The sequence below is a fragment of the Lates calcarifer genome, linkage group LG24, assembly GCF_001640805.2.
Source record: "Lates calcarifer isolate ASB-BC8 linkage group LG24, TLL_Latcal_v3, whole genome shotgun sequence".
Lineage (NCBI taxonomy): Eukaryota > Metazoa > Chordata > Actinopteri > Centropomidae > Lates > Lates calcarifer.
In genome coordinates this window covers 6,461,693-6,483,940 of record NC_066856.1, presented here as the reverse complement: position 1 = coordinate 6,483,940, position 22,248 = coordinate 6,461,693, and the positions used below count along the sequence as shown (strand labels likewise).

Here is a 22,248-nt window from a genome sequence, read left to right as displayed (position 1 = left end):
GAAAGAGTTATTGGATTTCTTTGGATGGATATGAATTTTGCCTGAGCTGTAGAACATTCCTGCACTTATTTTATTGCACTTGAAAACAAATTGTCATTAGCATGTTTCAGTGGAAAGGGTTATGCTGAATTTATTGTGACTCTGTGAATATGTTGCACCGGTCTCACTGATCACCCATTCTGCTCTTTTATCAAACATAATATTGCAATCTCAAATCTTTATATTGGGGTGTTATAATGTGAGATGAAGCTGTGGTGACGTAGTTTTTGACATTGCTATTGCTGTTAAGAAGCCCCCAGTTAGAAGAGTAGGGCAGCGTTTTGTTGGAGAATTTGTGTGGTGTCCCTCCTTTCACCCCTCTTTGCTACTGTAAGCTAGACTGCAGCATCACTCTGCACATAAATAAAGGGCGGTCAATACCTGGAGCTCCTCCATCTTTCCACAGCATCACACATGACCAGTCAGGGTGTCCTACACTGCCCCCATGAGGGCAGCACCCGCAACTTTCACGGTTCCAGTGATGGCAGTGATGGCGATGTTACATTATATAGTTACATGATATGTAAGATGCTGCAGTTTCTATTCACAAGAGGACAATATCTTCAGTATGCTGTGCCAGATGTTTACCCTAGAGGAGCGCTTACTCTCCGCACTGACTGAGGAGGAAAAAAAAAGGCTCCCCATTCACTTGTAATACACTGTCCCCCACCCAACAGCGTCTTATTGTGCATTCTTTAAGAGCTGACTCTTGTTTCCAAGTGCATCTTTTCCACATCGCCCGGGGAGGGGGGGCTTTGTGTGTTCTTTCATTATATCTGTCTCTCCCTGTCTCCACGGTGATTTGTCACCACGGATACGTCTTCCGTGGCAACAGCTGTCGGCGAGGCAGCTAAGGGTGACGCCTATGATGAGGTGTGACAGCAAATGTATTTTTAGCTTATCAGCCAGGTAGCCAAAAATGGTGAGTTCAGACACTTCAGAGGATGTTTCTGGAATGAGAGGAAACACAAAGCATGCTCTGTGAAAGCCTCGCATTAGTATGGAATGAGGCTGCTGATTGGAGATATTGTGTGCTTGTTTTATTTTTCATTTTGAACAAACTTACAGAATATCAGCATTATTTTAATCTCTACCATATATATCATATCAGATGTGAGTGAGTCTTACTGGCCAGTATTTAACTGTCAAAAATAGATGAGAAACACCAGACCTGTATATTGAAAAACTTTGTTGCTCGTGCCCATTGTGCTCCCTGGTATGTAGTGTGCTGCCATGGATAACACTGTGCTCATGTAGGAAGGCAGCGATGGGAAAGATCTCCATGGTTACAACTTACAAGTCCTTTGACAAGGGTGCTGCTAGACCCCTGGGTGCTCTGAGACCACTGATAACAGTTCAGTAAATGTTCTAATGCTGTAAATGTCTGGCAAGGTATTCATGAGTTGGTAAGCAACAACTGTTAATAAGTTCAAACTTAGTAAACGCTGTTAAATTTAGGCTCAGTAGAGCTTTTGGCAGTACTAAATTAAAACAGTTTGCACCACACAAACTACATGTCACATAGCAATTAGCTGTTAGTAATTATTTATATCCAGTTGCCCGGTGGAACTTGGTCTGTTGCCTGGTGTGTAACTGACTTGCTATATAGATTGCTAATACAGTGTGATCCTGTAAAAGTGTAGAATAAAAGGTGATACAGAGTGGCTGAATAGTGATAATCATGTAGTGTTTACTGACACCAAATGACTCACCCAGAGACTCAAATCTGCACAATTGTCACCTGTATTATATGTATGTATGCATGTACAAGATCTAGGGCTTGAGATGAAGTGATATGAATGGATGAAAAAATAATGCTATAGCAATTTGTTCAAATAACACAAAGGCTGCTTGGTTACATTTAGAGACTAAGCAGTTGTGAACTTAACCTAAATTACAAAATGTGACATATTATCTGTAGTGGCCATTATTCTCTTTCTTTTATAGCTGAATACAAATATAAAAAGAGGTTGATGCAGTCTTCTGTACGTCTTCTTATATGAACAGATGTAAGCATAGAGCTATAATTTTGTAACCTAATAATCATTTGAATAGGAAAACGTTATCAATCAGTGCCCTGTCAGTGTCTCATTACTTATTGTAATTTGTGACACGGCCAGATTTGTACGCAGATACATAAATATTAAGATATTAAAGCCCTGTCCAGTTGCAGAGGAGTTGCCAGATGATGGGATGATGACAGAGTCTGTGTTAGAGATTTCTGTGCCGTGGTTATTCTTTTTTTTTTTTTTTTTTTTTTTTTGGCACAGTAACACATAGCCACTGGGGTGTCTGCCCCCACCCAGAGCTCAGCTGCACTGTCAACACATCTTTTTCACAGCTGATTGTCAGCCAGTGAGTGACAGTAATGACATACTTTTTGCCTGCACATGCTGAGGCACATTTAATGGAAGGTTTAAGATTAATTATTTTAGCTACGATTGTAGCTACCCGGTTTGTTTTGTTTGTTTGAATTTATTAGTTAATTATTTGATGTATAAAAATGTCAATATATAATTAGAAATATAAAAATATATCATAAATTCTGCTCAGGTGTTCTCGCAGCCCAAAGGGATGTCTCCACTGGTCTAATTTTATCTGACCAAGTAAAATCCACAGGAATTTAATTTACAGTAATGGACACATGGTAACATCAGTGGAAAAGAGCAGAAACATTGGACACATGGACATGGATCTGTGCCTTCGGTCTCATCGGAAATATTCCTTATGGTCTCTGTTGTCTCACTAAATACTACAGGGACACATAAACTGAGACAGGCTTTTATCTTCTTCAACAATACAGTAGCTAGTAAATTCTTGTATTGTGTTGTATGTATGTGCAGGGTATTGAACCCTGCCTCGTTATTTATTTATTGGTTTGCTCCTATGAAAAATATCAGTCAACTCATCAAACACCCTCAGTTTCAGGCCAAAGTAAAAACTCATGTTATCATACTAAATTATCTTTTGTCTCTCCTCTGTCCTCCCCTTTCCTCCATGTCCCAGCGGTGGTTATTCCTGATGGAGCTTCAGAGAAGGCGGGGCTCGGAGACGAGCTGGGAAGCGAAGAGGATTTGCTTTATGAAGAGTTTCGCAGTTCTGGACATCGTTTTGGACACCCAGGAGGAGGCGGAGGGGAGCAGCTAGCCATCAACGAGGTAGGCAACGTGGAGGTGTAGCCTCTCCTGCCAAATGATTGATTTTTACCAGGGTTGTGCTTAGAAGAACCATAATCCACCCAGAAAATTAAAAACTTAAGGCTTAGGTTGATGATTAAAGCAGCTGTATTTAGAATTATTATGGGATCATATCATCTTTCAAAATATTCTGATGGCATAGGTATTTGTGTGTGATGTTTTTTCCTTTTTTATCTGGGCCAGTGTCCTTTGTTTTGGGGGTGAATTCAGCCTGTCCAGACTCCTTTCTCATCTCATTATGAGAAAAGTTGTTGTAACAAATCGAAAACTATTAAAAAATCACCAAAACTATTACTACAGTTAAACACACAAACATACAAACAAACAATCTGGAGTCTCTGCAGACTTGAGCTGTTGGAGTCTGTCCCCCAAGAGAATGAAAGTAGTTGGTTCACCTCTCTCCAACTGGAGAGGGGAAGTGTCCGTATCCAGATGGTTGTCCGTTGTTCATAAAAATCTGCTTGTCCTTAGAACACCACTGCTGCCCTTGAGACTTGATTACATTTGTTTCACAGCTGTTCTTAGGTGACCTGAACTGATAGGAAATGGCATAAACTAAGAGGCTGTGAAAATGGTTACATTTAGTGGTAGTATATACAGTATAGAGTGCATGCAGTCCTTGACCAAATGCAGCATTACGATTATAGTGAGTGAAACAGAGCCTGGCCTCAGCAGAGGACTGAAAATGGCTCTCGTTGCCTTTTGGCTAAGAGGGGAGGCAAAAACAATCTCTGAGGTTGCTGGATTATTTGGTTGTCATGGATACCCGCTCTGGATGTTGCTTATGCACAATCTCAGTAAAATGTGATTTACAGCAGCAGTTATATACTCAGGACTCACAATGTGACATTTCAAAAAATAGTTGATGTCTGTATATATTTTGTAATATTAAGTTAATCTGAGTTTCCCTCAGTTATTACCAAGCTGGTGCTTGTTGAGGTTTTATGCAGCCTGAAAGGAGTACCTTGCAGACACTACACAGGACTGGAAGGGGTACTGCCAAACTATTTAATAATGTTGGTAATGCCACTGAATTCAGGTAAGAAATCATTTACTTATTATCTTCTGCCCCTTCTCCCTCATTCTGCAGCATTTAGCCTACACTCTGACTGACAGCCAATCAAAACAGATATCCAGGCAGCAGTTTTCTTCTTCTCCTAGAGAATAAGGTAGACCAGACAGAGTCAGCCCTTTACTGCCATCCTGTGGGTCAACGATGTCTGTTATATCAATCGATCTGTTATCTAGGAACATAAGGAGTTAAAATCTCAGCAAAAAGACACTGTATGGTTTTTAGTAGACTGCCCTTGCAGCTCAGGAGAGGAAGACTCGGTCAGTGGAGACTCATAAAGGTGTGGTGTAATATGAGATGCCTGCAGTGGCAGGGAGGCTGCTGCATTTGTTGTTTGTTTGTGGTCGTTCTCAGGTTCTTGTAGGGCTGCACGGTTCATTCATATTAAAAACTCGATCTTCATTCATACCTCTATACGATGGCATTTTAAAATGACAATTCTGCTGCATTTTCACCGGGGGTATCAGCTGCATAAAAACAAGCACTCCCACTTCCTCCCTCAACAAATGACAGTGCTGCATTACACCACGTCATGCAGAGCAGCAGAAACCGGCAGCAAGGAAAATAAACCCAGTGAGAGCAAGTGAGAGACACCAGCACACGACAGTGTTCTATCATCTTACGCATAGAAAACGCACACAAAAAAAAAATACATGTCCAAAGGTTGTGCAAGAAAGAAAGAAAGAAAAGCTTCAAGTGCTGCTGTTGTGCCATAATAAGTAGCCCTGCTGTGAAAAGTGAAGATTGTATCGTGATCTCAAGTCTAAGCTAGAACATTGTGATTCCCATTTTGTCCAGAATCATGCAGCCCTAGGTTCTAGCTCCTCCAATGTGAAGATCTCTCTTTCCCTGATTTTACATCATTGTCAGATCAGTGTCTTTGGGTTTTGACTGTTAGTCCAAACAACAGTTTTAATGTCACGACAGGCTCTGGGAAATTATGGTGGACCTGTTTTTTTTTTTTTCTTAATCTGTCATGTCAAATGAACATATGGAAATGACTGAGAGGAGCATGTTGTAGGTTTGTTGTGGTGGTTCCACCTACATATTGAGGTCAGGTCCGTGGAGAGAACCAGGGAAAACAACAGCTCACTGACTTTCCCAGGTCAGTTGCTACACATTTGTTGGACAAAGGACACATAATCATGGGAAATGCTACTAATGATCCTCGATTAAAGGCAGAGTAAGGAATCCAGGAGAAAGGCTTGAAATTCGAACTCAGCAGCAAAACAAACACACCCCTCCCTTTAATACTCCACCACCCAAACTTGTGGACACGCATCGCCAAGGAAACCCACACTAACCTGCCAAGGAGGAAAATGGCAGAATTGAGGGCGTTGGCTTGTTTATAACTGAAGTAAAACAAACATAAAATAAAACATCATCACAGGAACAACATGCACACAAACACAGCATCCACAACATGACAAAGTATAAATTAGCAAGAGTTAGTGATTGAGATAGCAGAGCTAACAGAATAGCTACCTTCTAGTTTTAATAACATTACACAGTAACAAACAGGACAAAACAACATTTCCCTACTGGCTCTGCCAGAGCCTTTCTTTTTAAATTTATATCCCTCTGTCGATTTCCTCTTAGGCTGCTTATCTGCCAATACCTCGTCTCTGCTCTGTAATGTTAGCATGCCCCCTTTTTACCCTCCCGCCTCTTGCACAGTCAATCATGGCGTCCTGTGCACGAGCACAAAAGTGCATTAGATTATGATTGCTAACCCTACCTAGTGTGTCCATAGCCTGATATATCTTACTGATTTGTGCCATAGGACTCCATTTGTTGTCCAAAAACTATTACAGCATAGGTGCACTTTTTTCAAGTCTAGCTTAAAACAATCTGTCCATATGCACACTGAAATGGTCTTTTGTTGTATTTGTAGAGTAGTGCAGGGGTGACATGTTTTTGTAGATCAACCTGGAAGTTAGCATCACCCTGGTTCCCTCGACAAAAAGCCAGTGGGATTTTTTCATTAGGTTTTGAATTATTTCAGGAAATAAGCTCCAACAAAAGCAATTTATATGATGTTAGCATATAAAATATGCATTATCTGAATATTATTAGGTACTTTATTAGCCTTTCTTTCACCTGTTTTACAGACTTAAAAACATTAACAACTACTTATGCTGTCTAACTTGCATCAGTAGAGCGCCACCTGCTGTCACACTTTCCAACAGTCACAGAAAATGGTATAACACCAGAAATACCCACTAGAGCACCAAATGTAATAGTCCCCAATAATTGCACTTTCCTCCTGTTTTACTAACATTTCATAAAAACTATAGTCCTTAGCTGTAGCCTAGGAAGTTACTGGGTTTTTTTTTTTTTAGATCACTCCCAGATTGTTGTAAATGTATGTGAATGCAGCAAATAGCATTAGATCTTGCATCCCTGCACATGAACACACACACACACACACACACACAAACACACTCTCCCTTGAGACCCATCCATTATTCTGCATGGCCTCCATCATACCCCTCCCTCTGTCCCTCTCATCCCAACAATCCACCCCACCCTCTCACCCTCCCAGAGGTTGCTATGGCCCTGCCTCAACTACTCTGGTATCCAGGATACGCTGACACATCCTGCATCCTGATTGGCTGCTGGCTATGCAAGGGTGGGCACACAAAAAAGGAAAGGAAGGAAGGAGGGGAAAAAAAAGAAAAGAGGGTGATCCTGGTAGTTAGATGGATAGCTGAGGCAGCACGGCTCCAGGCAGAGCACCGAACACCATTTTAAGCAAGAGCTTAACGGACAGAAAAGGTGGGCAGAGACAGAGAGATAGAAGAGGGAAAAAAGAGAGGGAGAACAAATGTTGGGTTGTTTTTAGAGGCAGAAAGGACTGAGCATATGTAGAGTGAGAAGAACAAGCCAGAAAGCAAAAGGACAGAGGGATAAAAGGAAGAGGAAAGAAGAGACGAGGAGGCATGAGCATGAACCGGAGAGATGCAGCATCCCGTCCTCCGTCTTTCATCCTGACATCCTGACCAAGAGAGAGAGGAGAGGAACCAAAAGGAAGAGAAAGACAAAATCGGTGGAAGACAGAAAGAAGAAAGAGAGGGGAGGTGCCTGTTCCTCAAAGAGGAAAAAGGGAGTAAAGGAGGAGGGGGGGAGGGATGCTCAGCACGTAACACACAAAAAGCTTCACAGAGCACAGATTCAGACACGCTGACACAGATAGGCACCCAGCCTCCACTGGCAGGCCGGGGCAACGCTGGGCATCGGCAAAGTGGCAGGAGAAGCAGAGGAGGCGACCGCCAGAGCCGAGCGGAGGAGGAGAGCAGCACTAGAGGACAGCGACGGAGATAGTCGGGGAGGAGGACGAGGTGACGCGGTGTGGTGTGGAGGCTCGGCGCTGAGGGAAAGGCGACGGGGGAGGGGCGGCGGTGCTGAGGAGGAGGAAGAGGAGGAGGCCAGGGGACTGATGGCTCGCGGCAGTGGTTCGGGGAGGTGGAGCAGGCAGAGGATGGGATTCTTCAGCACCATGCTGCGCTGCAACCTCCCCCCAGAGACCCAGAAGGTGGTGGTGTTTCTCATCATGATGCTGCTCATCATCATCAATGTGGTGCTCATGTTCCTGCTGGCCTTCCAGTAGAGCGCACACAGATACGCACGCATCACACTCTCTCTCACACAAACACACACAAACACACACACATACAAACACATTTCTTTATGGAGGAAAAGACCAGTTGAACTGAAACACAGAGGGACCCAAAGAAGAAGAGGAGGACTGCCCTGTTGATCAGCAGGGCTGCTGGGATTGATGGGTGTCCAACATGGCAGCAGCACAACACAGGTACTGCGAAGAGGAGAAGGAAGATCATTTAGAGTGAGAATCGATACTGTGTGTATATGTGTGTCCTCAGATACATAACATGGAATTTGCTCTATAACAGCACAGGAGCCTATAAAAGGTGGATTCATCTGATCTGTAGAAAAGCATTACTTTCTCTAATACCTCTAGTAATGACTCTTGGTCTAAATCGTTTTAGTTCGATTTGTCCAGGTTTTCAAACATCTGGTTCTGTCATTTCAGTCTCCACATGAATATAAAAGAGTTAATTGATTTAGGTTGTGGTTCCTGAAGGATAAGGCTTGTGTTATTCTGTGTTTTACTTACTATCAACAAATCTTCTAAACAGACACAATGGTCTGTCTCTCAGTACTTTCTGACTTCCGTAGTATGTCAGTTCCTCTCAGATCTAAGCCTACTGGTTCCTACTGAAGACATAAATCTTTAAAAACAGTATATAAGGCTTTATAAGCTCTGTAATTCCATAAAACAACTGGTCTCTATAGTTTTTTAGCAAACCAGTAAAACAAGTGCATTTGTTGGGGACATTTGGTGCTATAGTGAGTATTTCAGGCAGCATGAAGCTATTTGGCATTGAGTCAAAACGAACAATGTTTGTTAATGAAGGAATTTGTCACCCAGTGCAACAGTGTGGCTGACTGATGTGTTTTCAATAGTAATAACATTGGAGCTCTGTGGCACAGAGAAATAAGATATAGTAACATCTCATCCAGAAACTGTGGTTAATGTGGATAATCCACACAATATACAGATTTTTCATAGAATATTTTGTTTGTTTTATGTAGCAGAATAAGTTGTTTCTGATTGTTACTTAGTTTGTTTAGTTTTGTTGGTCTGGTTTGGAGGAACCAAACTGTAAAAAGCAACAGTAGTATAATAGAGGGCTTTCAGGTGATGTAACATACTCTGTGGTGACCCTGTTACAGCTCCTCTGCTCTTAGATAACCATGGCTGATTGTGGTCTCAACATACAACTTGGCAGTTTCAACAGAACTGATTAGACAGGGATAATTTGTGTGCTGATCTGACCTGCTCAGTGATTTGGTACAATATAATAGAATATTCATGAAATATAACATATATACTTTAATGTAGAATAATATAAATATCAACCTGTTAGTGATGCTTAATCAGCTAACCATTTCTGTCTAAGTAGACAGACGCTAGTACAAGCTAATATTTGGCGTGGAGTGCACTGACACATCAACATTAGCTGCTGTTGCTCAATTGCTAAATTAGTCTGCAGTGTAATTTGTCCAGGTAAACAGAGCTGGCATCTTCAGGATACAACATTTGAGGTCAGAGACTAGAGCTAAAAGACACCAAGACAGTTTACAGTAATCGCCATATGGAAATATTGACTTTTACTGAATGGATCTACACCAGATTTCTCACATATTCTCCTATTTCCTGCCACAGATAAGTGGGATTACTTACTTGACATCATTTCCATCAGCAAACACCATGAAGAACATTAAAAAAAATCCCGCCATCATGTTTGCATCAAATCGACAAATTCATTATCAAAAATTGGCCATCATTTTGTGAACATCAGCAACCTGCTCCAAATTCACAGGCTCAGATAGGATTTGTGGGCAGGACCTTTAATTACTTCAACTGCAACTTATTTGAAACAGCCCTACTGTATATTAGACAACTCAATACTGGCTGTTTCTCTGCCATGGTTACCTGTTGTCTTTATAAATTCAGATTCAGTTCATTCCATTTTTAAATTGCAGCTAATTACTTCCAAGCCCTTCCATTTGCTGTTTTATAAAGACCTGTTAATCTACTGTCACTGAAATCTAGTAGAGGGCTGTGATATTATTAATGTCACAGGTATGAGAGACTTGGAGAACAGGAGCTTTGTGCTTGCAAGTGAAACAGGAAGTAGTCATATTAAAATCCACAAATAAATCGAAAAGCAAATGATCACTGCTCTTAAAATGGTCATGTAATGATGATGATGCATGAATATTAAATCGAGATTCATTAGATGGCCTGTAGTATGCAGTATGGTACTTTTTGCTCCATGTCTGTAGGAAACTGTTAGCCATCACCAGAATATGATAAGCTAATGATATCTCATGACTGTGCATCTGTGACTTTGTTTCTAACACTTCTAATGTCATTCACTTAGGCACTTACTGCAGCTTTAAAAATGGATGAAAATGTACACACTTTTGCTAAGTGCCTGCAGAGAGGAAAAAAAAAACACCACTGTGCTTCACACTGTGGCACTCTTCACCTCTACCCAGCAGGTTTTGTCTCACATCGGGTCACATCATCTTACAGTTTAGCTTATTTATTTTATCATTAAGAGCTCTCTGAGAGCATCACTTCAATATATCACTAATCACTAAAACATGAAATAAACCAGCTGTTCCCAATCTATTCTGTCAAAATAAAGTGTTCATTTGGTACCATCAGCACAGGTTGTGTATGTCTGTGAACTGTAAGCAGTTCAGTCGGAGGGATTTTTCCTGCTCATGTTGTTTTCACTGTAATAACATAACATTTCTTTTCTGTAGGAAAAATGGATCTAAAAGAGGCAGAAAATCAAGCTTGATACAAGACTTTTTTTTTTGGCATAGATTACATTAAATATTTAATACATTAAACATCAAACAGTATTTTATTTTCACAGGTGTAATTCAAATCTTAAATTTATATGTACTGTGTGTATGTCCAGAAAAAGCTTATCTCTGACCCATGAGGCCCTCAAGGCCAGAAAAGACCTGTTTATGCCCCGTTCAGTTGCTCACATCAGAATCAGAGGGAGATGTAACCGGGACACAGCAGCTTGTATGAGTGTGTGTATATGCATGTGTGTTAATTGGAAACTGTTGCAACAGTGAGATAGTGACCTGTCATGTAAGCACTGTCATAATGCTCGACCTGTTTACAACAAGCTGTATGTAGCAATTTACCATTATGACATTTAATGAGAGGATATCGTGGTGCCATGTAGTCAAAGAGGAATCTGGAGAGAAAGGCAGCAGAGAGGCAAGATGGTGTGGGTGTGTTGCTTAGCAACAGCCACATCGTCTGTTTTCTTCATCGCCATGATGGATCAGTGAAACTGGGAGCCAGATTACAGAGAGAAAAATAAAACGACTATGTCCTTAACACCACTAGTGAGGTAGTGTGAAGACATCCCAGACTTTCTCTTCTATCCCTGAAAGAGATGAGACTGCAGAGAAGAGGGATGCTGGGCTGATGTGGTCCAGCAAGATTTGTGGTGCCTCTACAGAAGTGAGAGGCCGAGCAGCGTAATGGATGGCCTCTGTGGAGCCTGGGGCCATGTTGACGCAGTGAAACTCGTGGTGTGTATGAGACGGTGTGAAATATGACCACTGCAGTGTTTTCATCTGTATCACTGGCTCCGTCTCCTTCTGGTCTCACTCTGGTTTTGCATCTCTTGCCTCTATATCTTGCACTTTATCTTCACCCTATACTGTATCTCCATATAAGTCTGCTAGTTTGCTACAGTCAAACCTGAATGGCACATACAGCAAAACACTATGGGGCCACAGGGTGACCTTTGTGTTCTGAATGTCTGCCGGGTCTGCCTGCAGCCTTGACCTCAATCTCAACACAGGCTGCACTGAGCAGACCTTCTCTGTGTTCCAAATACACACACTGTATGATACCAGTGTTATCAAGTTCACACAATGCACCAATGTTGATATTGCCCATTATTTTTGCAGATGGAGGGCTAACTGATATTACATCACACTATGACTGGTAGCACTGCTGCAATTTTTAAAAATGCCACAATCTCGGTCCAAATAATGCTTCTAATTATTGAATACTTAAGTTTTTGTTGTATTTTCAAAGCTAATAATGGACAATAGTTTCCTTTAAGACCTTACTCAGAAGTCAAAAGACTTAAGGTAGTTTTTTTGGCATTTGTAAAGACAGAGCAGCCCACAACTTTACTGTTTTGGTTCACTCTCACCACTGTCAAAGCGTTGTTTTCCCACCGTGCACTACCCACTCAACACCAAACATCGGACAGATACACTTAGAGACTGCTGTAGCTGGTGAACACAGCGGAGCATTTAGCAGCTTCAGAGCCAGATATTTTTCTCAGGAGTTGGTAGAGACCAAAAACAGAGCTGAAAGAATGAATATTGGACTAACATTTATAGGGTAAACAGAAACAGCACTGCAAATTAATGATATTGTTGCTCCATTCCTACTGATGCGTATCCAAAAACACTAGATCTTATATTATATACATATTCTTCCTGTCTGGTAAACACCTATGTCTTTCAAATGCCATACCCCCAATTTATAATGGAGGCTTATAAATATGAAGTTAGCAAGCCCAAGATGAGATAACCCCTATGGCATCACATCATCACATAGGACTTCAATCATGTTGGTGTACACAGTCCAAACAAATACTTAGTATAAGCAACTTTTGTTTTAAGTCATGTTCAGGTCCAACACTTGGATCCAAACTGAAATATCTTAGCATTGATGAATCCCACTGACATTTCATCTAGTGCTGGCATCAGATTTATATGTATAGCTGTGAGTGAAATGTCTCAACAACAGGATGGATTGTCATTTAATTTGGTTCAGACGTTCATTAATTACCATGGTGATCAAAAGTTTGTTCCTTTCAGTATTTTGGTTTATGACCATAAACCTGCAGAGCTTCCCATTAGCTTCAGCTGTACTTTGTGTTTACTGTTAATCTCACTGCTAATACTGCTAATTTTACACATTCAACTACGGTGAATATGGTAAAGATTATAGCCTCTAGACATCAGCATGTTACCATGTTAGCCTTCTGACTTTAGCTTTTAGCTTGAAGCACCTCCGTGCTTAAGAGTGCATATATATATATATACCGTGTTATAATAGAATAGCTAATAGAATCCTGACCTGTGTCCTTTCTATGGCACTTCCCCTGCAGCTGATCAGTGATGGCAGTGTGGTGTACGCCGAAGCACTCTGGGACCATGTCACCATGGACGACCAGGAGCTTGGCTTCAAGGCCGGTGATGTCATCGAAGTAGTGGATGCCACTAACAAGGAGTGGTGGTGGGGTCGCATCATGGACAGCGAGGGCTGGTTTCCTGCAAGCTTTGTGCGGGTGAGACAAACTCTGTCCTATCTGCTGGAAGAGACAGAAATTACTGGCCATATGGCTTTTAATTACACCGTTTGATTAATGACTGCAGCTGCTGCAAATACTGGCAGATTGAATAATGTGTAGCCCCAACCTGTTAACAATATTTCTATAATATGCTGAAGTAGAGTTTGTTTTTTGTTTTTTTTTATGAATCCTCTATATGCTATGTTATTGCACAAGGGTCTGAAGTTAAAAAAAAAAAAAAAACTTGACCTGAATGTCTTGACAGAGTGTCAGCTTTGTCAGGAGGAAAATGAAAATCAGAAAATCAGAATTCTTCCTGCAGTTTTGACAGTTACCGGTGTTCTCTTCAGTTGCGTGTGAACCAGGATGAGCCCATGGAGGAGTATCTGGCCCACCTGGAGGAGGCGCACACGGGAGAGGAGGACCAGGCAGGACTGGGCTTGTTATTGGGACCTGGTTTACCCTGCAAAGAGCAGATGAGAACTAACGTCATCAATGAAATCATGAGCACGGAGAGAGACTACATCAAGCACCTGAAAGACATCTGTGAGGTGTGGATTAGATCACATGAAAACCTGATGTAAAATATTTATTGTCAGTCATTTGCAGTCTTGTTTATACACTGTTATACACCAGTTCAAATAAATCCATTTCTTTACCATGACCATGGAAAACACTCTTTTCTGATTGGCTGGCCGGTCATTCAAGTCAAAAGCTTGACCAGTGTTTCTAAATGATTAGACTAAATCCTACATTTGTAATTATCTCACTGGCGAAACTAACATAACCATAAATTTGAGTTTTTGTTATGAGAGCACGGAGGAGATCAAATCACACATTTCAAAAACGTCAAGGTTAACACAATAAAATTCAAACATTATTTCCATTGTGGTTATTAAAGCAGACAATCAGAGATGAAGGAGGTGACCAGGTAGCTATCTTACATGATATTAGTATATATTGCATTGGTTTGAATCCTAAAAGTTAAATATCCAAAATAATAATAATAATTATAATAATAATGATAATAAATGCATGCAGGGTTTGTCAGCCAAGCTTCCCATATACCCAACTTTTTTGAATTATGATGGTATTAAACCCTGTCAAGCACAAGTCAGCAGCACCAGCTCTTAAAAATGCATAATGTGGTTCATGGTTCTAAAAACAGAACCAGTGAGTTTTTGTTGTCAGTCTCCCATGGTAACCACCTTAGATGTTGGAAGTGCTGTTTGCCAACGCAAGCTTTTGGTACCAAACCCAACACAACACTGAGTAAGTTGTTCTGTAAGATATGGTTGAATAGACTGAGTAGTCAAAGCAATGCAAGAGACATGGTCAGCAGTCTTAGGTATTGTGTATTAATTGCTTACACAGCTCCTGTGTAATGTATAAGATAATTCAACTCAAATGCCTACATGGAGCTTATTATGTTACTTGTTATAAGGAGTATATGGACTTATCAGCAAAAATAAAAAAATAAATAAATGAAGTAAAAAGTCTGCACATCAGGTTCTGATCCTGTTTCTGTTTCCCTAAGGGTTATATCAAACAGTGCCGCAAGAGGACAGACATGTTCAACGAAGAGCAGCTTCGTACCATCTTTGGCAATATTGAAGACATCTACCGATTCCAGAGAAAGTTCCTGAAAGGCCTGGAGAAGAAGTTCAACAAGGAGCAGCCGCACCTCAGCGAGATAGGCTGCTGCTTCCTCGAGCATGTAAGCTGAGTCACAGAAGTCAACCAAAGACAGCTTGAATCCAGAAAACCTGCAGAGAGTCTATGTATTTCAGTATTTCATAATATTTCTAATACTGCTATCAGAGGAATATTACTGTATGAAAGAAATGGCAGCTCAGGGGCAATGTCTTCTGGGTCATTTCACTCCACGTTGCTTTATTATGCTTCTTTCATTTAATTTTCTAAAACCCTCAAGCAAATGTTGACATAGACTCAGTTGTCAGTTGTCACACTTGGCTAAAAATTATACATCTTGCAGTAAATCCTACCTTCATGAAGTTGAACTTTATTGCTTTATACAAAGAGGTGTATCAGTCAACTCTCATCGATTTGAATGGGGTTGACAAAATAATAGTATAATGCAAATACAGTAAATACACACAATAGATAAACACTTCTGTAAAAAACTGAACATTATAATCTTCATTAAGGGAGGATGTATTGTAGGATGTATCAGACAGCATTTAGCTAGGGGTTCCTAATAAACTGAACTGTTCTCTTGGTTATAATCCTTTCTCTTGTTCTTTTTTATGTGTAGCAAACAGATTTCCAGATCTATTCAGAGTATTGCAACAACCACCCCAACGCCTGCGTCCAGCTCTCTAAGCTGATGAAAGTCAACAAGTACGTGTTCTTCTTTGAAGCCTGCCGGTTGCTCCAGAAGATGATCGACATTTCCTTGGATGGCTTCTTGCTCACTCCAGTCCAGAAGATCTGCAAGTACCCATTGCAGTTAGCTGAACTGCTCAAATACACCAACCCACAGCACAGGTAACTGCATGCTCTTTAAGGAGATTCATTGGTGCACATATCTGTCAAACTGAACCATCACTCATTCTTTACTCCAGAGAAAGGCCAAATCTCAGTGGTATGGGAGGATACAGTCTAAATCCATGATTTTGAACTTGAAAGTTATTAATTTTTTATCTTTAAACAACGATTTTATAAGTGAAGGCATTCTCATTAAGCCATACAGCAGATTTAATCTCAAATAGAAGGAAGGCCTATTTTCAGTGTTAGATTAATCCTCATTTGGTAAGTGTGTGGGGCAGCATGATGGTGTATGTGGGATTGAGTCAAAACAAAACATATCACTTGTGTAATTGTCTGGGTCACTGCTCATTCATTCTCTTACATTCATTGTTTGTTTCAGTCTTTTCATTGAATTTGTTGCCTATAAGAAATGTATAGAATATGATCTGACTTATCCATTAAACATGATGTCACTCTCTGATCTATAGAGACTATAAAGATGTGGAGGCAGCCTTGAATGCCATGAAGAACGTGGCAAGGCTGATCAATGAGAGGAAACGGCGCCTTGAGAATATTGACAAGATCGCCCAGTGGCAGAGCTCCATAGAGGACTGGGAGGTGTGGCACGAAGCATCTGTCTGATCTTTCCTCTGAAATGGTTTCATTCTGATTGCAGCAAGTAACAGTTTGTGTATGTATGTGTGTGTGTGTGTGTGTGTGTCTGGATCCATGCAGGGTGAAGACGTCCTGAGCAGGAGCTCTGATCTCATCTTTTCAGGGGAGCTGACCAAGCTGTCCCAGCCTCAGGCCAAGAGTCAACAGAGAATGTTTTTCCTCTTTGACCATCAGATGGTGTACTGCAAAAAGGTGCGTCAGCATTTTAAATGGCTTTTTGTAACAGTTTATACTGACAACTGTATGTGAGAGTAATCATCCTGAGAGGAAAGTTTGTACTTGTGGTGGGTTTCAAGATTTGTGGAAATCATAGAGTTCTCAGCCTGTTGTCCACCTTCTATTAATTTGAACTGTGCAACATTTGCGAAAGCTGTGTTGGTGTGGGCAAAAGACATTGCTTCCTTTAAGTGGTAATGGACCAAAGAGATAAGGAAAAATGAAAATATAAAATATAAAATAATCGGCTTTACTTGAGCTCAGAATGTATGAAAATACAGGCCACAGATCAAACACCCAAACCGCTGTTGGAGCACTAGGTTTGATTTATTTTGATACTTGGGGTATACAGCGCTGGTTCTTGATGGTTCAGCTGATTACTTAGTTCTATTAAAATGGATTCTGTGGTGAATTTGCAGGACCTACTGCGCCGGGACATGCTGTACTACAAGGGTCGTATGGACATGGACCACATGGAGGTGATAGATGTGGAGGACGGCAAGGAGAAGGACTTCAACATCAGTGTGAAGAACGCCCTGAAGCTGCGGTCGCTAGCCGGCGACGAGGTCCACCTCCTGTGTGCCAAAAAGCCTGAGCAGAAACAACGCTGGCTCCGAGCCTTTGCTGACGAGAGGAGACAGGTCCAGCATGACCGCGAGACAGGTCAGATATATACACTGGTCATTTTCACCTTTAAAAAAAAATAATTAACAGTGAAGCTATGATCAGAAAACACAGAAGATTTGTGAAATCAAACCTGTGATCTTCTGCTTAACCGACATTGTCTCTATAACCTCTCAGCCACATTTCCTTGTCTGCAAACCACTGAGCTATTTCCATAAACTATAATGTAATCTCTATCCTCCTTTCTTCTGTCTCCACTACATCTGCATTAATACTTTAATATCCTCACTTGGCGGTGTCTCAGGAAGTGTGGGACTGCCAACACTAAATGGATCTATGATGCTGATTCAAAAAAAAAAAAGAGAGACAAGCAGAATGTCAGTGATTCCACCTCAGCTTCCTCCATTAGCCACAGCCAGGTTTCTGCCCTGAGTTATGTGGTTTGTATTATCTGGCTGCTTCACTGTGACATTAGGAATTATGAGGAATGAGGGGTTTTTTTTGTATTTTGGACTGATGTTGAGTCCTTCCCATTTCCATCCAGTAAATGCTTGCTGTGTTGTAGTAAGGAGATGGTCAGTCTGTTGAAAGGTCAAAGGTTACAGCACTGTGGTTGAATTTAGAGTCATTATTAAAAAAAATCTTGAGAGTCCAAGAGTGATGTCACATTATACTAATCCACTAGTCTGTAGACTTTTAAGCTTTTAAGTGTTAACACTGCGTCTCATTTTAGTGAGTGTTTGCAAGGCACACATCTCACCTTATTGTATATGCATTCAAGAGAGAATTGTGAAAATAGAGGACATGTTAAGAGTATATCCAGGTTACACAGGTTACTACTGTCAGTTTTATTTATATTTAACAGGGCTGTACTCTCTTAATATTAAAAATTTCAAACGTGTTTCTTAGAAAGGACTCTAGAAAGGACTCTTTGGAAAGCTGAATTTAAAAGTGATTGTGAGGCAGAATAGGAGAACAGTAACTGTTATTTCTAACATTAAACAGGTGTGGGGAGTTATGAGCTGCTGGACCTGTGTGCACTGTGTATGATTTGTTTGTCTTTGATCCATCTTACTATGCCACTCTGTCTCTCTTTATTTCATATTTTGTTCTTTCAATGGCTTCTATTGCATTACTTTTAAAACAGTACATAAAAAAATGCAGACAAATGATTCTGATAATAGAATAATAGAATATAAAATAATTGATTTCTCCTGTATAGCATATCCACCATCAGTATCCTACTGTTCTTTAACATTTCTTCCCCTATATTTTAAGCTGATGTCATGTATAAGAAAAAAAGCAACATGACATTTTGAATCCACTGCTTTTGTATGCTTCTTGTCTACCTCTCTTACAGTAGCCATGTTTTCTGTCATGTTTTCCCCTTTTTTCCCATGAAAGAATAACTATTTATTGAGAAAGCTTCATAGTGATACTGTTTCTTTTTCTATTTTCAGGCTTCTCTCTCACAGAGGTCCAGAAGAAACAGGCCATGCTGAATGCCTGCAAAAGCCATCCAGCTGGGAAACCCAAAGGTATGCACCCAAGGGCAGAGAAAGGCAAATAATTGGATCGCATGGATTTAAGTAGTAGCACATAGAGCACATAATGTTCTGTGTAGACTTTTCATTCACATTATTGTTCATAAATATTATTTCCCTCTATCAAATAATATAATACTGCTCAGATCATCTTCAGTCTCCTGGTAATATCAGTCTTAGGATGTCTTCCTTTGTCTCTGAGCTTGGACCTGGGCTACCTCACTATGTATAATATATACTTTCAGCACTGATCAATAATGCATACAGCAGCACTTTTTATCAAAATCGTATATCACCAGGACCTTTACTCCTCAAGCACTTCAGAATCACTTCCAGTATTCACAGACTAAAAATACTCCTTCAGAGTTATTTATGAATATTCCTACACAGACTCTCTCAACAAGAGAGAAATCTCCTTAAAAAATAAATATCAGTGTCGCTTCTATTTTGGTGTTCTTTGATTTGTGTGAGGCCAATGTCGATAAAAAACTCTTCACACTTCACACAAACACTTCCTGTGCTGATGTGTGTTCGCATTAAAAACGTTCCAGCAGCTCCAAGGAAATAATCATCCCCTTTCCTGGTAAGCTTTTAATGTGAAACATTTGCAGGAAGTGTTGGGGTTTCATTGATGGTAGCTTAACTGCACTTGAAAAAACAGAAAGTAGAGGTAGTTGGCAATAGATGATTATAAAAAGTATTTGTGTTTAGTGGAGAAACCAAACCTAAAACCTAAAATGAAATGATGACTCCACGTTGTTTTTCTCAGTGTAGAAAGTCTTCTGGTGCTGGGAATGAGATTGTTGCAGTTGTACAGATTTGCTGAGGGTCAGCTTACAGGATACACAACTTTTAAATCTGCGCTTCATGTTTCTAAAAACAAGGTAGACAGGAAAATCTGAGCCAAAAGGCTTACATCAACACAGTGTCCAACTGGATAATGAAGTGAAAACAAAATAACAATTCAATCTGATTATCCGACTTAAGCATTTCAGCAGCTCGTGTGAGATAATACGCCCGATTTCTGGTAGGCTTTTAATGTGAGACATCTGCAGGACGTGTTGAATTACACAGACAGTAGCTTTACAGCAAACCAAAGAAAAGAAAAGAAAAAGTAGAAGTAAATTGAATTAATCATGAAAACAGTAATTCTTTATTTCTCATCATTTTTTTGGTTTGTCCTCTTGTAACAATGTTTGCTGTTTCTGGATCAGTTTCCCACCGCACTGCTGCACGTATGCACTTTCAGCTTTGCATGATATCTCACGAGAATGTTAGAAGCAGTGTAATGATATTTTCCATTCTCCTCCTCCTCAGCGGTGACCAGACCTTACTACGACTTCCTCCTGAGACAGAAACACCCCTCTCTCCCCACTGCTTTGCCCCAGCAGCAGGTCTTCATGCTGGCCGAGCCCAAGCGCAAAACCTCCACCTTCTGGCACAACATTGGCAGACTGACACCATTCAAGAAGTAAACGAAAAAAAAAAAAATCTGTGAGAAGTGAGAAGGAAAGCTGTGGAGAGAAGTAATAGAGGAGGAGAAAGAGAAGAGCTCTCTGCTCGTGCCTGAATAGACCCTTTTTAATTATTCCTCTGTTTTCTTTCCTATTCGTAACATTGCCCTAATTGATATACTGATTTATTGTATAGATGAGGATGATTATGATGAGGAGAAGATTATTTTTTGAAAGCACTTTATAGGTTGGTTAACAATCAAACTTGAGAATGGTCTCCTGGAGACACTGAGTCGAACAGGGAGAGTGGACTTTTGCTTAACTTACTACTACTATACCTTCAATCAAGCGCCGATTGGTACTAATATTACTACTGTACTGCTGCGAGCGAGCGTGGGACTCCTGACTGTGCTGCCTCTGTGAAGACGTTGCCTGTTGACAAAACCATGTCGTTCATTTCCACTGTTCTGTTATTTTATGATTTGACAGATGCCAACTGCTCACAGTGCCAGATGATTTGTTTTTTGTATTTGTTTGTTCTATGTCTGCTTATGAAAAAAAAAGGGAAAACCGAGGAGGGGGGGGGTAAAGTTTTCTTGTGCTTCTCTTTGTGCAAATATATAATTTCAGGATCATTTCAGCTGGGGGTTTTTAAGTGTTCTGTGATCTCCATCCACCAGGATTTGTTTCTGTATTTCTCTGGTGCATTTGTGGTATTGTGCAAACACTCGATAAAAGACATAAATGCAGCCCAAAGAAGATTCAACTCATCTGAGATAAGGAGCTTTTTATTCAGACAAACAGCAGCAACCCACACTCTCCGGCAACACACATTCCTTGAGTCTGATCCTCGACTCTTCCTTATACCTACCGTGTCAATGAAAGTAAACAACCTGTCCTTTTTTCTTTCTTTCTTAAATTTTTTCTTTTTTTTTGAAGTGCCATTTGAAGTGTGCCATGGATGACTTACAATGACATGCATGGATGTGTTGAAAAAAATACTGTGAAGAATATTTTTTTTATCTCTGAAGAACCCAGCTATATTTAACCAGATTCGGAAACTGAGGTTTCATCGTGCTACTAGGCTGACAGCGTCTCACACATGCACAGACACGATTACACAGACACACATACATGCGCGCGCACACACACACACACACACACACACACACACTCATACACAGATGTTCTTTTCTCTACCTGTACTTCTGATATCCAGTATTCCTGCTCTGTGTATCTGGTCTCCAGTATAATCTCATTTCAAATCAATGCAGCCCAGTGATATTGCTCTGTAAGTGCATTCAGTGAAATGTACTCCGTTCACCTTTATGTTCAAATGTTTTAGCTTCTGACGATATGGAATATTAAACATTCCTACGCTGACAAATGTGGCAGTCAGTTGGGGTGATTATTTATTATTTATTTGTTCAGTTAAAACGTATTAATGATAATGTTTTACTGCTCAGGCAGACATCATTTAAAGATGTGGGCACATTTAGATCATAGCTGCAAATTCAAGTGGGTACACAAAGGTGACCGTACCACCTCTGACCCCCTGCATCATTTTTGGTAATGGCTAATGGTGGTGAAACATGTTTTTATCACTGTACCATGGGCTCAGGGAAAGCTCTAGCTCAGTTAAACAGCAACATTTTAAGTACAGCACTGTTTCATCCCCTAATTTTTTTAGTTGAATCACATGGATCCCATATTCTTCACTCATCATACCAGTGTTTTTGCAAGTTATAGCTCCTAAACTGCAGATGTGCTACACGCCCATGCTCCTCCTTAACCTTCACACCTTTACTTTTTGCTATATATGAAGGACAGACTACTTCCTGTTTTGGCACAGAACACTGGAATTGGACAAAAACTGCAAATTGCACAATTGTCCACGTGCACATTGGGAACTGTGTCCAGTAACCTCACAACTAGGGCTGGGCATCAAACTTCAGTATCTGAGACAGAGTATCATTACCTGTCATATACTAA

The 22,248-nt window shown here is 40.5% G+C and overlaps 1 protein-coding gene across 4 annotated transcripts in view; it reads left to right on the top strand.

Moving 5' to 3' along the window:
- Positions 1 to 21,643, top strand: part of arhgef4 (Rho guanine nucleotide exchange factor (GEF) 4) — a 100,547-nt gene extending 78,904 nt beyond the window's left edge. For 3 of the 4 annotated variants that reach the window (XM_018698802.2, XM_018698798.2, XM_018698801.2), the window contains 10 exons: positions 3,046 to 3,197; positions 13,071 to 13,250; positions 13,604 to 13,804; positions 14,791 to 14,970; positions 15,529 to 15,761; positions 16,232 to 16,361; positions 16,479 to 16,610; positions 17,054 to 17,297; positions 18,719 to 18,796; positions 20,120 to 21,643. In XM_018698802.2, the coding sequence (XP_018554318.1) occupies positions 3,046 to 3,197; positions 13,071 to 13,250; positions 13,604 to 13,804; positions 14,791 to 14,970; positions 15,529 to 15,761; positions 16,232 to 16,361; positions 16,479 to 16,610; positions 17,054 to 17,297; positions 18,719 to 18,796; positions 20,120 to 20,277 (1,688 nt within the window). In that variant the 3' untranslated portion in view covers positions 20,278 to 21,643. Of the gene's footprint in view, positions 1 to 3,045; positions 3,198 to 7,710; positions 8,123 to 13,070; positions 13,251 to 13,603; positions 13,805 to 14,790; positions 14,971 to 15,528; positions 15,762 to 16,231; positions 16,362 to 16,478; positions 16,611 to 17,053; positions 17,298 to 18,718; positions 18,797 to 20,119 lie in introns of those variants that run through there. The other variant, XM_018698806.2, reaches the window with a different exon arrangement.
- Positions 21,644 to 22,248: the final 605 nt, after the last annotated feature.